A 17133-nucleotide genomic window follows, 5' to 3' on the forward strand; every position below is an offset into this window, starting at 1 on the left:
GGGATCGGAATCTCTAATTATTGCATTTGTAAACTTAAATAAATCAAATTAACAACGGAAGAAGCAACAACGACTTATGATCCACATGCGCCGGCAGTGTTTTCAAGTTACATTTTGAAATCCTTAATTAAGATGGAATCATCACCTAAGTAAAAAAAAAAGACTGAATGATCATATAAATACCATTAAGTCATTTGAACAAATAAAAATAGTCAGTTATTGTAGAAAATAAAAATAACACTAGCCAAACACTTTTTTTATTTTATAATTTAGTTGTATAATCAGTTATCAATATATTTACTTAAAAAGTTAACTAAAGTACTAGTTGTTTGGTGGGTGCTGCTTTTATTTCTTTGCAGAAGTGGATGTTAGAATAAGAGAGAAGTGAAAATGTGAATAAATTTTTAGATAAAAAAGGGTAATATTCTTTAACTGTACCATATGTATATGTGTATTAATATTTCATTGAAAAGATAAAAGAAACTGCTGCGATGTTGCGTATGTAATTGCATAGCATACCACGAAAGCAAAATATCAAATTAGTAACATTTTCAATCACATTACGAAGAGTATAGTATTATTTACCATGAATTTAAAATACTTCAAAAGATATTTTTAGAGCTGATAATTCATTAGTTTGATTTTCCGTTAACATAAAAATTCTCAAACACGTAAACAAGAAATAATGATTAATTTATTTTCTGCAAAATATAAGTTACAATGACAAATTAACACATAGAAAGATAATTAATCAGATTTTTCAATAATCATTAATTATTAATAAAATTAATGAATATTTTATATTAATTAATAAGATGATAAAAAAATCAACACGCATAAATTTCAAATAGGAGCTTGTCTTTAAGGTGGCATTAGTTTTCTCTCGTACACCTTGTGTCTCTTTCTCTTCTAATGAAAATTTATGTAAAATAAAGAGGATCTCTAACTTGTCAAGGTGATTGAGATATACAGTAACTTCCAAATAAAGATAATGACTAATGAGTCACGTTTTAGACTAGGTGAAAAACAGAAAAAGGATCAAATAGGTGAAAAACAGAAAAATGACCAATGACTAATATGTCATTGGGTGTCACAAAAATTTTGTCCCCATCTAGCCCAACATGTACACGTATTTGTTCATTTTTTAGCCGTCCGTTTCGCTGACAGAAAGATCACCAAATGCACTAAAATCACGACGCCAAGTTGTCATGCCTTTCGCAACTTGGTCTCTATGTACTAGTAGTATTTAATTCCAAACCTAGCAAAGGCTATGTTATTATTCCATTTTTAAGTATTTTGATAAAAGAAATAGATAAAATATGTTTAGAGTCCAGTAAAAAATTTTAAAAATATTAATTTTATCAATTACTGTAAAACTAAATATATTTAGGAATTATTTAATTTATTTTAGGGGATTTAATAGCACAAAATTATTTAATTCGATATTAAATTATTGTCTAATAGAATTATTATTAAGGACGGATGAAAATGTGTTTCATTTTTTATCAAGACTAAGTTAATAAGAAAAATTGTATGAAAATAAAATTAATACTTTTTAAATTTTATAGTGATCTTATACATATTTTACCAAAAAAATACATTTCTTTTGCAAAAATGAAAATAATTTAGTATAACTTTGTAGTGATTACAATGTTTTATTTGTCGTTTAAGATTTTTTAATAAATTCTGTTAACCCTTTTTTCTTTGAAAAAATCACCGTTTTCTTTTGTTAACTTATACATTCGTGTGGTTAATCCTTTTTTTTTTTTAACGGAAAGATACTTATATAATTTAGCTTGTAATCAATTGATCAATACATGAAATAACCGGCATAGAGGCTAAGAGAAACTGAGACACTACTAACTAAAAGTTGTCTCTTAACAAAAGTTAAAACTAAAAGTTGGATTATGAGATAACTTTGTCCTGTAATCGTGCAGAATAGTTCCCAGCTCAGTGTAGTCAACAACATTCCTCTTCAATTTGGGTTATTACTATGTTATAGATTTCAAATATTCATCATCTTTATTAATAATTAAATTATGTAGAAAAAATATATAATTAAATAAAATGATATTATTTTTTATTTTTTAAAATATTTATGTAAGTAATTTATTAACATTATTTTTTTTATCTTATTATAATAAATCACATGAATATCTTAATATACATAAAAAAATATTGTCACTAAATCATAAGTATTATTTTAAAAGATAAATATAATATATAAAATAAAAATAAAATTTATATAAGTATACATATTCTAATTTATGTGAAAATAGAATTTAATCTTATATATTATATTTTAAAAGATAATATATAAAATTATAAAAATATAATAAGTTAAAAAAAGAATAAATTTTAAATTTTAAACTATTTTCACATAAAATATATATTAATACTATATTTTGTGTCAAATATTCAAATGAGTATTTGAGTATAATGGTTAAAAAATATATTTCTCATTTTAAGGACATTGACTCTGATCCTTTACTAAATACTTTTTTAAGTTTTTATTTTTTAAGAAAATATTGATCAACTTTCTAATTTTTAAAATTTAGGAAAATTTAAATAGTGAATTAAAAAATAGAGATTTTAGCATTAAACCTAAATAATTTTACTAGTATAAAATAACATATTATTGATGAATTATTTTGTTAATGTGTTACATCATATTATTAATATTGATTTAGAAAGTTTATGTTAATAATTTAAATTTTGTTAGACAAAATTATACTAATGAAGTATAAGTTTAATAACTAGATTTTTCATGTCAATATATGACATTTATATATAATATAATCATATAATGCATTACTATTAGTTTCTACAAATATCGTACATACACTACATCTATTGTAATTTATTCTTTTTATTCAATATTTAGGAACATTAGCAAAGGGATGTCTAGAAGAGTTTAGAAGAAATTTATTTAAAATTATAAATATAATTTATTCTATTTATATTATTTTTAAAATTTATTTCAATAAACTTTACAGTTAAATTATCATATTCGTCACCTTTTCAAAAACATAATAGATGTTCCCTAACGTTGAAGCTACGTAGTGGGGGGAAAAATCATTAAAGAGCAATTATTCCTTGTTCGTTTTCGTTGAGCCAGAACATTTATGAATGCTTATTGCTTTTTTTCTCTCTTATGGATCTTTTTATGAATGATTGTTGGCATATAAATGCCAAAAGACAAACATGACATCACAACAAAAATTGGACTCAATTCCATCAATTTTGCTTTATCAATCAGCCTCACTCTCTTCTTAACTAACTCAACTTCTTCTTGGTACCGACCAAAACCCTAATTGTCCATTTCCCTTTGTCTTTTATGTTTCCCTTGTTCTTTTGCACTTAATTAACACCTTTGATCTGATCTGTGTTAGTTTTCAATTTTTTTGTTATTCTAAGATTTTTATTTTCTTTATGAGAAATGGGTGTACATTGATTGATGGAGTGAATCTCTTTTGAATTTGTGTTGCAGGTGATCTGATTGGTTCTGTCAGAATTGGGACTTTGGATTGAGAGGTTTTAGCCCTTCCTTTTGCAGCATATTTTGGGTTTTGATGAATCCATTGACATTCCTTCGTTATTGGGGAAGGAATGTGAGCTACTGTTTCAATGATTGCAGGGATATTGAGGGTTTCATAGAATCCTGTGTTATGTTATGATAGGTTGTGGTTTTTTACTTTGCTTGCTGCTCTTGGAATTCTGGGCTGGTGGAATTTGGTGTGGGTTTTGATTCTGTGTGTCTGAGGAAGTTCAAGGATTTGGACATGAGAAGCTCCTGGTTCAATAAATTGTCAATCATTATTGGCCCTAGACCTCCTGTGAACTGGTTATTCTTGTGCCTAATCAGCCTGCTTGTGCTGATTGTTGTTCTGGGTTCATCTTCTTCTAATATTGATGATCAGGCGCCTGATATTCCGGTTTCTCTCATCTACACAAACTATAGGAGGGTTAAGGAGCAGGCGGTGGTTGATTATTTAGAGTTAAGGTCTGTGGCACGGGGTGTCTCTAGACAAAGAGAATTTGATCTTTGTGGCAAGGAAAGAGAGAATTTTGTGCCTTGTTACAATGTTTCAGCCAATTTGTTAGCAGGGTTTAAAGACGGAGAGGAGTTTGACCGGCATTGTGAACTGTTAGTTGAAGCAGAGAGGTGTCTGGTTCGCCCTCCTAAGGAATATAAAATTCCCCTGCAATGGCCAGCTGGCAGGGATGTCATATGGAGTGGAAATGTGAAGATAACCAAAAACCAATTTCTTGCATCTGGAAGTATGACCAAAAGGTACTTCTTTCTCTATGTTGATTGCTAGAGTGAAGTTGACCCTCTTTTGGCCAAAATAGTGTTTTGGCTATAACAATTGACTGCTTAAAGAAAAGTACTGCAGTTTTTGCAAGGAGTTTATCGATTCATTATTAATGAATAAGGTTTTTCTGTTTCTATGATTTTGCAATAAATTATCAAGGTTAATGCTTCTAGAAGAGAATCAAATTGCTTTCCACTCAGAGGATGGACTGATCTATGACGGTATGAAAGATTACTCTCGCCAACTTGCAGAGATGATAGGGTTGGGAAGTGACAACGAGCTTCCTCAAGCTGGTGTAAGTCTTCCATTTATCATCATTCACAAATTGTTCTTCTCCTTCGGGGACCATAATGTCTGACAAGGCTGATTTTTGTGCAAAATGGTCTAGTGCTTAGTAAAGTCTCTTTTTCATTCTCAAGGATTTTGATGTTTTTCTTGCATATTATATGTGACTGCTTGATCACTTTATGGCAGGTTCGCACTATACTGGACATTAATTGTGGATTTGGTAGCTTTGCAGCTCATTTGGCATCATTGAAAATAATGACAGTTTGCATTGCTCCATATGAGGCAACAGGTAGCCAGGTTCAGTTGGCCCTTGAGAGAGGCCTTCCTGCTGTGATTGGCAACTTCGTTGCAAGACAGCTTTCATATCCTTCATTATCATATGACATGGTTCATTGTGCTCAATGTGGCATCATTTGGGATGGAAAAGGTAATTATATTATATTATATTATTGTTAGTGGGTATTCACAAATCATCTTTGCTTCCTAAGTAGTAGACTTCACTGTGGATTATTTGTTTTAAAAAAAATACTTCCCTCTTCTTTCCTAATTGCCTGCTTGCTCTATACCATAGCTAATAACATTGAGCTTCTTTATGAACTTCTGTCTTTCTTTTTGCTCTCTAACATTGACATGTTGAACAGATGGAAGGTTCCTTATAGAAGTTGACCGTGTTCTTAAACCTGGAGGATACTTTGTATTAACCTCACCAACAAGCAGGTCACAGGGAAGTTCATCACAAATGAAAAGGAGGAACATGTTGATGCCAATGGAAGAGCTGACCCAGCAACTCTGTTGGACTCTTCTAGCTCAGCAAGATGAGACATTCATCTGGCAGAAGACTGCTGATGTTAATTGCTATGCATATCGGTAAAGATAGTTGATAATATTGTCTATAAACTGTTTATTTGAGATTACAAATATCGACTACCATTAGCTCTGCTAAAGGCTTGCTCCATGGGTCTCTTGAAGTAGTCTGCTACCATAATTCTTTGTGACATGTTCCCTTACACTGTAGAAAGAAGCATGCTATACCATTATGCAAGGAAGATGATGATGCTCAGTCATATTATCGGCCTCTTCAACCATGTATAAGTGGGACCTCTAGCAAGCGCTGGATTGCAATACAGAATAGATCCTCTGGATCAGAATTGAGTTCAGCTGAGCTTAAAATTAATGGAAAGTATTGTTTGTAAATCCTTTCACATTATTTGCTTTACCTCTTTCTAACGTCATTCCCATTTTGTACTCCTTTGTCTTTTCATTGACATCTCTCAGTTATTAGCAGGTGTTCAGCCTGAAGATTTTTTTGAAGACTTACAATTCTGGAGATCAGCTCTCAAGAACTATTGGTCTTTGCTTACACCACTAATTTTCTCCGATCATCCAAAGAGACCAGGAGATGAAGATCCATTACCTCCATTTAACATGATACGTAATGTGATGGACATGAGTACAAAATTTGGGGGGTTGAACACTGCCCTTCTAGAAGAGAAAAAATCAGTTTGGGTTATGAACGTTGTTCCTGCAACTGCTTCTAATTCACTTCCTTTTCTACTAGATAGAGGCTTTGCTGGTGTTATGCATGACTGGTAAGTTGCCTTTTGTTCTTGGTCTAGGCAAGTTGTGGAAACTCTTGTGAAATAAATGGTTCATATATGTGATCTGGGGATTGATCTTTAGGTGTGAACCTTTCCCTACGTACCCCCGGACATATGATATGCTTCATGCAAATGGAATTCTTTCTCATCTCACTTCAGAGAGGTGCAGCTTGATGAACTTATTCTTGGAGATGGACAGAATACTGCGTCCAGAGGTACACTCTCCCACTTATATTTATTGTCATGTTTATTGGTATTGTGATCAAAGTGGCACCTTCATTCCTCTTTCAACAGTTTCATTCTTTTGACATATTCTCCAGCATGATGAAAATTTCTAAGTATTTGACTATTTGACTCATGTCATGCATCCTCACTTATTCGTGTGATGCACAATCTAGATTTTTTTTTTATTTTTTTAATACAATCATGTTGTGCAAAGTATCACAGAAAATGATACACAAAAAAAATCAGAATTTCTTTCTAAGGACGAGTTTCGGATTACAAAGAGTTTTCTAGAGAGAATTGAAAAAGAATCACTTTCAATCTAAACAGTAGTTGAACTAATTATACTAGTTTTTACAAATAGACAGCTCACTAATTTTAGTAGTTTGTTACAACTGTTTTAACTACCAGCTAAGTTTGTTACAACTGTTTTAACTACCAGCTTAAATTTGTTAGTTATGTGGAACAACTTATCAACAATTCTCCACCTTGGTTACATAACTAAACAAGGATCAAAATGGTTGCTCCCTTTTTGACATCAGACTAGCTGACATTACTTCAAATTTATAAGGTCCAGGCAGTAGAAAAACTTGCTGCTTGGTAGAACTTTAGTGATCATATCATAGGGATTATGCTCAGTGGAGACTTTCTTCACCAACATAGCTCCTTCAGCAATAGTTTCTCTCACAAAGTGTAGCTTCACATCTACATGCTTTGTCCTTTCATGATAAACCTGGTTCTTTGAAAGGTGAATAGCACTTTGGTTATCACAATGGACAGTGATAGCATGATCTTGCAGCTTCAGCTCTCGAGCTATTCCCCTTAACCACAGTGCTTCTTTTACTACTTCTGTCAAAGCAATATACTCTGCTTCAGTTCTAGACAATGCAACCACCTTCTGAAGACTAGCTTTCCAGCTAATTGCAGTTCCAAATGCAGTAAAAATATATCCTGTGATTGATTTCCTGGTGTCAAGGCAGCCAGCATAATTAGAGTCCACAAACCCTTCTATGGCAGCTGAACTGTAACTGTTCTTATCAGCTCCACCATAAACCAGATCCTTCCCAAGTGAACCTTTGATGTATCTCAGAATCCACTTCTAAGGCTTGCCAATGCACCTTCCCTGGATTTGACATGAACCTACTCACCAAACTCACTGAGTATGCTATATTAGGTCAAGTAGACACCATGACATACATAAAAGAGCCTACTGCATTTGCATAAGGAATTTTAGCCATAAATTCCTTGTCTCCTTCTGAACTAGGTGCTTGATCATTGCTCAGTTTGAATTGTTGGGATATAGGTAGGGTTACTAGCTTAGCTCCAGACATTCCAAACCTGTCCAACACTTTCTTTAAGTATGACTTTGAGATAGGAACAAGTATTCTTGTTTCTGTCCCATTTGATCTCAATTCCCAAAATTTTACTAGCAGCACCTAAATCTTTCATTTCAAACTCACTCTTATCATTGTTAACTCACTCTTGTCATTGCTTGTTAGCAAGATATCATCAACATACAACAGTAAGAAAACAAAGGTATTAGGTGTGATGAATTTGAAGTAAACACAACTGTCATACTTACTTCTGTTGAACTTAATTCTTGACATGAAATCATCAAATCTCTTATTCCATTGTCTGGGAGATTGTTTTAGACCATACAAGGATTTGTTCAGCTTACAGACATGATCTTCCTTGCCTTTTGCTTCATATCCTTTAGGTTGTCTCATGTAAATAACCTCTTTCAGCTCTCCATACAAAAAAGCTGTCTTCACATCCATTTGTTCTGGCTCCAAATCAAACTTTGCAACCATAGCTAGGAGTATCCTTATAGACCTGTGCTTTACAATTGGTGAGAAAACATCATTGTAATCAATGCCTTCTCTCTGTGTGAAGCCTCTAGCAACTAGCCTCTAGCAACTAGTCCTGTTCAACTCCTGGAATCCCCTCTTTCATCTTGTAGACCCATTTACAACTTAATAACTTGGCACCAACTGGTTTCTTCACTAACTCCCATGTGTGGTTATCATGGAGTGATTTCATTTCCTATAGCTTTTCCCCGTTTCAATTTTTCCGTACTCGCCATTGCAACCTTGTAGCTTTTTGGCTCATCATCCCAAACTTCACTAGTAGCTACAAGGGAGAAAGCCATCAGATCAGCATAACCAAATTTTTCGGTTGGTTTCATCTGTCTCCTGGTCCTATCTCGAGCCAACAAGTAATCATTTGTCTCATCTTCAACATCAGGTTGAGTTCCTTCTAGACACTCTTCCTCAAGTGGTATGTTCTTGTTTACTCTAAGCTGTATCAGTAGGCTCCACCTCAAACATTGCTTTTTTTGGAGTTAGATCTGATTGTACCTTGTTAGTATTTGATGCTGTTTTATAGGCCATTTCAGACTCATTGAACACCACATCTCTACTTATAATGCATTTATTATGTCCATATTCCAGACACCACAGCTTATAGCCTTTGACACCTTCTGCATACCCTATAAACATGCACTTCAAGGCAACGCAACCAAACACTCTAAGTCTGTCATAGGTTGGAGGATGACCAGACCAGACTTCTTCTGGTGTTTTCTTGTTCAAGGCTGTAGATGGACATCTGTTTATCAAGAAACAAGCTGTTGTCATAGCTTCTGCCCAAAAGGTCTATGGGACAGCACTTGAGAGCTTGCATCTAACCCTCTCAAGTATGATTCTATTGAACCTTTCTGCTAGGCCATTTTGCCGGGGTGTTCTAGCAACTGATTTATGCCTAGCAATTCCCATCTTCCTGCAATAATCACTGAAAAAATCAGAACAGAATTCAAGACCATTATCTGTAAAAAACCTCTTGATTTTCCTTTCAGTCTGATTCTCAATCATTGTTTTCCAATTCTTGAAAGTCTCATAAACCTCATCCTTAGTTTTAAGAATGTGAATCCATAACTTCCTTGAGAAATCATCTACACAAGTCAGGAAGTATCTTGCACCTGAATGAGATAGAGTTCTAGAGGGTCCCCATAGATCAGCATGTATCAAATCCAAGGTGCCTTTAGTTCCTTGTTGACCAACTCCAAACTTTGTTCTATAGGCCTTATCATAAGCACAGTGTTCACAGAAATTCAGTTTCTCCACTTTGTCACCATATAGCAGACCTTGTTTACAAAGCTCCACCAGACCCCTTTCACTCACATGCCCCAACCTTCTAGTGACCCAGCTATTACCTCTCCTTCCAATGAGTACAAGCCATGCTTTCTCACACCCCTCATGACAATCCTTGAGTCCTTCATAACCTCCAATGTGCCATTTTCACCTCTGAATAGATAACCTTTTCTGTCTAGTTTATCAAGAGAAACTAGATTTCTCTTAAGATTAGGAACAAATCTCACATCTTGGATAATCTTTTCAATCCCATCATACAATTTTAATCCAATTGATCCAATACCTTAAATTTTACATGGCTTACTGTTTCCAAGTAACACTGACCCTCCCTGTAGCTCAGTGAACTTCTCAAACCAGGGCTTATTTGGTGTCATATGGAACAAACACCCAGAATCCATAATCCATTTTCCATCAGATTTCCCAGAGCTTACCATTAAAGCTTCTGCAGATTCATAACCATCTTGGACTATCATTGCATTTCCTCCTTCCTTTGATCTATGAGAATTGTAACCATTCTGCCTTTCAGGACAAAATCTTTGAGTGTGACCTTCCTTTTTGCAGTGGTAACATCTTATATTAGGAACATTTCCACTATTTCCAGACTGCGGCTTTGATTTCTTCTTCTCAAGATGGTTGTCTTTCTTGGTTCGTTTCCCTCCGACTATTAAACCTTCACCACTCACAGAAGCCTTTTGCTCATTTCTTTCATTCAATTCCTTTGAATTCAGGGCTGATTGAACCTCTACCAAGGACAATGATTCTCTCCCATTCAAGAGAGTTTCTTTAAAATGAGAGAAAGACTTTGGTAAAGCACACAATAGTAACAGGGCCTGATCTTCGTCATCAATAGTCACATCTATATTTTCTAGATCAAGAATCAGTTTATTGAAGACATCCAATTGAGATTCCATAGTTCTATCTTCTTGCATCTTGAATGAATATAAGGCTTGTTTAAGATAAAGACGATTTACAGAGATTTGGTCATGTACAAACCTTCCAGTTTCGACCAAATTTCAGCTGTTGTCTTCTCCTTCGAGACCTATCTTAGTACCTTGTCTCCAAGACTCAAGATGATTGCATTTTGAGCCTTATCCATCAAGATCTTCTTATCCCTTTCCTTCAGCTTTGCATCAAGAGCGGTTTCACCTTGCTAAGCTTCTTCAAGACCCTGATGAACAGGTAATGCTCTCATCTTCAATCGCCATAAACCAACCAAAATCATTTTGGCTTGTGAATTTTTCAACCTCATACTTTACAAAGTATCACAGAAAATGATACGCAGAAAAAATCATAATTTCTTTCTAAGGACGAGTTTCAGATTACCAAGAGTTTTCTAGAGAGAATTGAAAAAGAATCACTCTCAATCTAAACAGTAGTTGAACTAATTATACTGGTTTTTACAAATGGACAGCTCATTAATTTTAGTAGTTTGTTACAATTGTTTTTAACTACCAACTAAGTTTGTTACAACTGTTTTAACTACCAGCTTAAATTTGTTAGTTATGTGGACCAACTTATCAACAAACTAATTGTCTGTGTCAATGATCTGTGAATCCTAATACTGACATAACATTGCATGACCTGGTAGGGATGGGTCATTCTTTCTGATAACATGGGAGCTATAGAGATGGCTCGCACACTTGCTGCACAAGTACGTTGGGAAGCAAGGATAATTGACCTTCAGAATGGCAGTGATCAGCGGCTTCTTGTTTGCCAGAAACCATTTCTGAAAAAATGATTGGATTGACTCTGTTATGTTTCACCCTGTGGTAATTCTTCTTATCTTCTACTGTACTTGTTGAGAGGACTGTAGGTGGCATTTAATTCAATACAAAATCAAACATTATTGGATGCTGTAAAACTCTAGAATCATGTAGGACATGGGATGTGTTTTTGTCAAACTAAGCCTTTTAATGTTGCTTCCAAAATTGTGAGGGATGGAATCTAAGCATCCATGATGACTTTACTCTACAAGAAGCATTGCTACTTTTAAATTATGATGTTTAAGCTGAGAACCTGCCAAAAAATCAATTCCAACAAATATGCAAATTCAATTCTTCTGCAGCATATCAGATTGTATTGAAACTTATCTGCATAATGAACTGCATTTTTTTGTTTTTGTTTCAATTTCAGGGAATGGATTGTTCAGCAGGCACAGGTTGTATTTGTATATATTGCACGGAGCCTTGACATTTTTCCATCTTTTTGCGTAATTGGGCAGGAGGATTGTGGAAGCTGTAGATTGTGGATGTTCAAGTTGAACTCAGGCTCCAATTCGTTTTATTGGTCAGAGGTGTTTGTAGTAATTCATTCATTTATATCTTGTTAGCATTTTTTGGCTTAATGATTTATTTTATTGATCATTGGACTTTGGACGTAAATGTCAACTTGTTAAACAATCACACTGATTTTTATAAGAAAGAATATGAATGGGCACGAAATATAAAAATGAATTTAAGATTGTAACACAGTTGGAGCCAGTGTTCACCATACACAGAACATTTTTCTTTTCTGTTGACGGGATATACAGAGCAACTCTTAATAAAGTATTTATCATAAATTACATAAATTATTATGAGTTGTATTACACATACAACAACTCATACAGCAATTTGTATAATTATTATTTTTAGTTATCTCTCTTCATTACTTTATTCATTTATCTCATTTCTCTTTTTCTTGGTTGTACAAATTGACATATAAGTTGTATAAATAACATTTTTCAATCATTTTTTTTTTGTGAATAACCAAAAAAGCCTCTAGAGAAGCTAATACAAGTTAGATTTGCATGTAAAATCTGGCACTACGTCACACATGAAATTGACCCATTAACTTCATTCCATGCTTTAACCAAACTAACTTGGTTAGCTTCATTCACAACACGAACCCAAACGGATTTATTATCTTTTTAATCCTTAAACTTTTAAGAATTTATGTTTTTATTCTTGAATTTCTTTTTATCCATTTTTAGTTCTTAAACTTTTATTTTATTCTTATTTTTAGTCCCTTAACTTTTTTAAAGGACAAAAAAAAAGTTAAAAGACTAAAAACAGAAATAAAAAATTCAGGGACTAAAAACAAAAATTTTAAAATGTTTAGGAACTAAAAAAATAATTTCCCCTACCCCAAACTCAAACGTTATGTCGTTGAAGCTAGTAGATATTATGGATCCTTTGCACTAGACTATAGCAAGAATGGAAATGATAACAACTCTTGGGTAACTAGTTCAAGGCTACTTGAAAGTTTGAGAACACTTTAATCGCAGAGATCTCTTCCCAGTTCCCAGGTTAATTCAAGACCATGTAAAATACCCCATAGCTCAACTGTTAAAATAGAGCACACAGCAGTCTTTGGCAGGAAATCCGCAAATAAACATATCGTTACCGGTAATTTTATAAAGAAAAATTAGATGTTTACAAGTAACTCAGTAAAGAAAAACAATATATTGGGACTGAGGCAATACATATTAATGAAAACAAAGTGATTCATACTGTCATTCTTAAACATACAAGCGCACAAGTGTTCATATAAAATCTAAAACTAGTTGTCCAAGGATTCTCTCATACATAGGCTCTCATGTGGAATGCTTGACCATTTTCACATGCTTCCAAAAGCTTTTAAGATTTGTTCAATCCAAAATAAATATCTTTGAAATGATTATCCAAATCTGGCATAGGTAATTTGGGGGTGCTTTGCTAGAGTCTTTCACTCCATTATTTTGGTCTGCAACATAACTCCCAGCAGAAAATCATCTTTCTAAGATCAACTGACTAAAGGAAGTCTAACCAGTAATCACCTGAAGAGTAGTGAGTGCAACAGTGCTCTTTCATACATTTCTGAATCTTAATAAATGAGCAGCACCTTCTTCAATCTTCATGTTTGAGAAATGAATTCAACTTTAACACTGCCATTTTCAATTTTCTAATATGCATAACGTTGCATCACAATATCATACCACTTTCAAATTGTGAGATCAGACAAATAAAAAATATATGAAGAAAAAGAATGGGTATTGATTGGCATTCAATGTATTTTAAAATAAATAAATAACTCACATTTATGAACCTACTTAGAACAAGACATTGTGCTCAAGGAAATTAACAGGTTGAAAGGATTGCGACAAATAACCATACAGAACCAAAAATACCGTTCAAGAAAAAGGTTGATACAAAAATCAAGAATCCACTAATGCAATAAAGTCGATCCCGTAAGGTTTTAGTATCACTCTACTTGTATTAGAAGTTTAATGAAGCAAAAACAAAAGTAAGCCAAAGGATTTGTTATTAATCATTTTAAGTACAAAATTTTAAAGCCTACATAGTACGTGTTTATTCCAATTACTTAAAATTAGGAAAGCATGATTGACATAAACGTTCCATAAAGGACAAGCAATACTGCAGTGATCTTTTGAGGATGGATTATCTTGGAAACAAGAAAGTTGTAGATGTCTTTCTACCCTGAGTTTTTTTTTTTTTTTAAAAAAATAATCAATCGTAACTCACAAAAAATATAAGAATAAGAACAACAAATGAAAGTATGCAACTGATCTTCAGAAACAGTAAATGCCACATGCTCACCCTAAACCATTATTTCTAAATTATGGTTTCATAGAAACCTCCAATAATTGGAGAGAGAGAGAGCGAGAGGGAGAGGTAGCTTGTATATGAAACTGGAAAATCAATGATGATAGTGATATATAATATTTAAGGGCACATAAACCTGAATCATGTGCTCCTTGCAGGGCAGATTGCTCCACTGTTACTAAGCTTAAAAATGTTTAGATTTCATCAATCACCTACTTTATTTCCAATAAAATTTGGTTTTTGACATAAATTTACATAGTCTATGATTTACACAGCCTGATTAACAGTGTCTGATATCAGTCATTTTAATCTTCAGTTATTGGACTTCTGTCCCTTCTCCTATCCCTAGTAGCCATCTTCTGCCCATATCTATCAAGTATATCTGCCAAATCAACCAACCCCACCTCTCTCAACTTCTTTCCCACATCCTCAAACATATGCACACCTTCCTCATTTGAAAAGTAGTGCAAAAACTTATTATAATCAAACCTTGGCACCTCCATTCCTCTGTTCAACACCCTCTCCACGTACTTAGTAGCTTCCTTTGACTTCCCTGCCTTCACCATCCCCCCAACAAAAATAGTGTCGAAATTCACAAGTGGATCGGTCCCTTTTCTCCCCCTCCTCCCCAAATGCCCTTGCAGCAGCATTATGTACGTGTGCATAGTCGGCTCGCAACCTCTCCTTATCATCTCCCTAAACACCTGAGTCGCCTCACCGGCCCTCCTGAGCTTCAGAAGCCCCTTTATAAACCCGTGATACACACACAAATCCGGCACCTCAATCCCTTCAAAAACCCGATAAGCCTCTCTAACTCTTCTCCTCGTTAGAAGCCCATACACAACATCCCCCAGCGTCGAGTCATTGACCCGAACACCCCTCTCGCGCATTTCCTCAAACACCTCATGAGCCCGGGCCATCATCCCCTTCTTGCACAACCACCTAATCACCAGCCCATAAGTGGAAGCCCCAAGCTCATTCATCCTCTTGAACCTCATTGTCTCAAAAAGCCTCAAAGCCTCACCATACTCATTCACCTTAAAAAAGGTCTCCATCATTTTCTCCACAGCATCAACATCAGCCTCAAACCCCTCATCCTCCATCAAGTTCCAAACTTTAGAAGCCCCAACTAAATCACCCTTATCACAATACCCTATAATCAAATTCTTGTATGTCACCCCATCAGGCCTAACACACTCCCTCAACTTGAAAACAACAAACTTGGCCTCATCAACAAGCCTACTCTTACACATTGCCTCAACCACCTTATTCAAAGTTCCCAAATTGTATTCACACCCGTTTGAATTCATCAAGTGGAAAAACTCCACGCACTTCTTAAGCTCCCTGGCACCACCCAGAGTCCTCAGAGCAATGACAAAGGTCTTGTCGTTGACGAAATGACGACGCGCCATGTCGTTTAGAAGGTCCCAGAAGAGGTCGATGTTGCGGGACTTGCCTACTACGTCGAGCATTTTGTTGAAGGAGACGGGGGAGTGGGTGAAGTGAGGGAGGGATTGCGTGTAGAGGAAGAAACGGTAAACTGGTCGCCATGAATAGGGGAATTTGTTGCATACCTGGAGGAAGAACTCGTGGGTGAGTTGGAACTCGGACGAGGCGAGTTTGGAGGTGAGTCGTGGCTCGGGCGAGTTCTGCTGCTGGTACAGGATGGTACACACTCGGAGGAGGTGGTCGGGGTTCACCGGAGAAATGTGGTGGTGGTGGCGGCGGAGGGGTTGGACGGAGAGGGGGGCTGAGAATATGAGCGTGGCGGTTCGACGGAGAAGAAGCATTTCATTCGGGTAAAACTAGTCAGATATTGAGACTTGAGAGGAAGATTTAAACTTTGAAGCATAGTGTTTTGAGGAAATTAGGCCCGTTTGAGGTGGGTTTTTTTAAGGCAGTATATTTTTTTAGAGGTGTCAAAGCGGTTAGCCTTGCTTGCCTTGGGTTTATCCTATAAAGAAATCAATCCAATTTGATTCATTTTGTATTGAGCTAAGAAAATCACAATCCGGCTCCACCCACCGTAAATTGGTGAGTTAACAAGTTTACTTACCAAATTTTTAAAAATAAAAAATAAATAATATTTTTTCTTTTTTAAAAAAAACATTTTTCTTGTTGAGTTATTCAATAATTCAAATGATTCAAAAACAAATAATAACATTATAATATTTTAAGTATAAAGTAATTTATGATTCACATGACAATTGACAAATAAAAAGTTTAACAACCCAATTCAAATAAAATGGTCTAAATGATACAATTTAAGCCTCTAACATTACTATTCAAGTAATGTAGACAAGTGATTTAATGATGCTGTTGAAGAATACTAGTTTTGTTTTCCTTTTTTTTTTAAGAAAAATTATTGGGTTAAATGAACTAACTTGTTTCGAATCCATTTGGCCCGTAAGTTAAATAAGTTGAATTACTATCCGATCAAAATTATGAAAATGTTAAATTTTAGGTTTAATTATTCATTTGTTCTCTATAATTTCATATCTTTTAATTTTTATAATTTTAAAGTATTTTTTTTAATTCCTATAGTTTACATTTTAATTTTTTTTTAGTCACATAGTTTGAAAAGTAATTCTTTTTAGTCCTTCTAATTTGGATTTTAATTCTCTTCTAGTCCTTATAATTTGAAAGTGGTCTAAAAGATAATTAAAATACAAACTATAGGCACTAAGTAATTAAAATACAAATTATAAGGATTAAAAAGATCACTTTCAAACTATAGGGACTAAAAGAGAATTAAAATACAAACAATAAACACTAAATAGACTACTTTTAAATTATATGGACTAAAAAAAATTAAAATATAAATGATAAGAATTAAAAAAAAATCACTTTCAAACTATCAAAATTAAAAGATATAAATCATGAAACTATAAAAATCAAATAAATAATTTAACTTCAATGTTATAATCCAACTTAAACCCTTAATAGGCCGAATTGACTTATGTTTGAATTCACTTTAATA

At 34.2% G+C, this 17133-nt stretch overlaps 2 protein-coding genes across 3 annotated transcripts; one reads left to right on the top strand and one right to left on the bottom strand.

Moving 5' to 3' along the window:
• Window positions 1–3059: 3059 nt before the first annotated feature.
• LOC100781425 (probable methyltransferase PMT5) lies at window positions 3060–12019 on the top strand. Of its 2 annotated transcripts, none has more exons than XM_006573078.4 (10): window positions 3060–3295; window positions 3491–4294; window positions 4476–4611; window positions 4791–5031; window positions 5246–5471; window positions 5620–5780; window positions 5890–6193; window positions 6285–6417; window positions 11159–11339; window positions 11704–12019. In XM_006573078.4, exons 2-9 carry the CDS (start codon window positions 3783–3785, stop codon window positions 11306–11308), a joined length of 1863 nt encoding a protein of 620 aa, XP_006573141.1. In that variant the 5' UTR covers window positions 3060–3295; window positions 3491–3782; the 3' UTR covers window positions 11309–11339; window positions 11704–12019. The 2 variants fall into 2 exon arrangements, with proteins under 2 accessions (XP_006573141.1, XP_006573142.1); XM_006573079.4 differs by having other exon boundaries at window positions 3284–3387.
• Window positions 12020–13051: 1032 nt separating this feature from the next.
• LOC100810305 (putative pentatricopeptide repeat-containing protein At1g26500) lies at window positions 13052–16096 on the bottom strand. The gene has a single exon (XM_003517783.5). The coding sequence runs from the start codon at window positions 15941–15943 to the stop codon at window positions 14459–14461; it is 1485 nt and encodes a 494-aa protein (XP_003517831.1). The 5' UTR covers window positions 15944–16096; the 3' UTR covers window positions 13052–14458.
• Between the last annotated feature and the right edge of the window lie 1037 nt (window positions 16097–17133).

The sequence above is a fragment of the Glycine max genome, chromosome 1, assembly GCF_000004515.6.
Source record: "Glycine max cultivar Williams 82 chromosome 1, Glycine_max_v4.0, whole genome shotgun sequence".
NCBI classification, from domain to species: Eukaryota; Viridiplantae; Streptophyta; class Magnoliopsida; order Fabales; family Fabaceae; genus Glycine; species Glycine max.

Excerpts from the sequence above, each read along its gene's own strand:
- LOC100781425 (XM_006573078.4), top strand. The coding sequence starts at position 3,783 with ATGAGAAGCTCCTGGTTCAATAAATTGTCAATCATTATTGGCCCTAGA. Across the intron at positions 5,472-5,619 it reads GTTAATTGCTATGCATATCG|AAAGAAGCATGCTATACCAT; the intron begins GTAAAGATAGTT and ends CTTACACTGTAG. Across the intron at positions 6,194-6,284 it reads GCTGGTGTTATGCATGACTG|GTGTGAACCTTTCCCTACGT; the intron begins GTAAGTTGCCTT and ends ATTGATCTTTAG.
- LOC100810305 (XM_003517783.5), bottom strand. The coding sequence starts at position 15,943 with ATGCTTCTTCTCCGTCGAACCGCCACGCTCATATTCTCAGCCCCCCTC.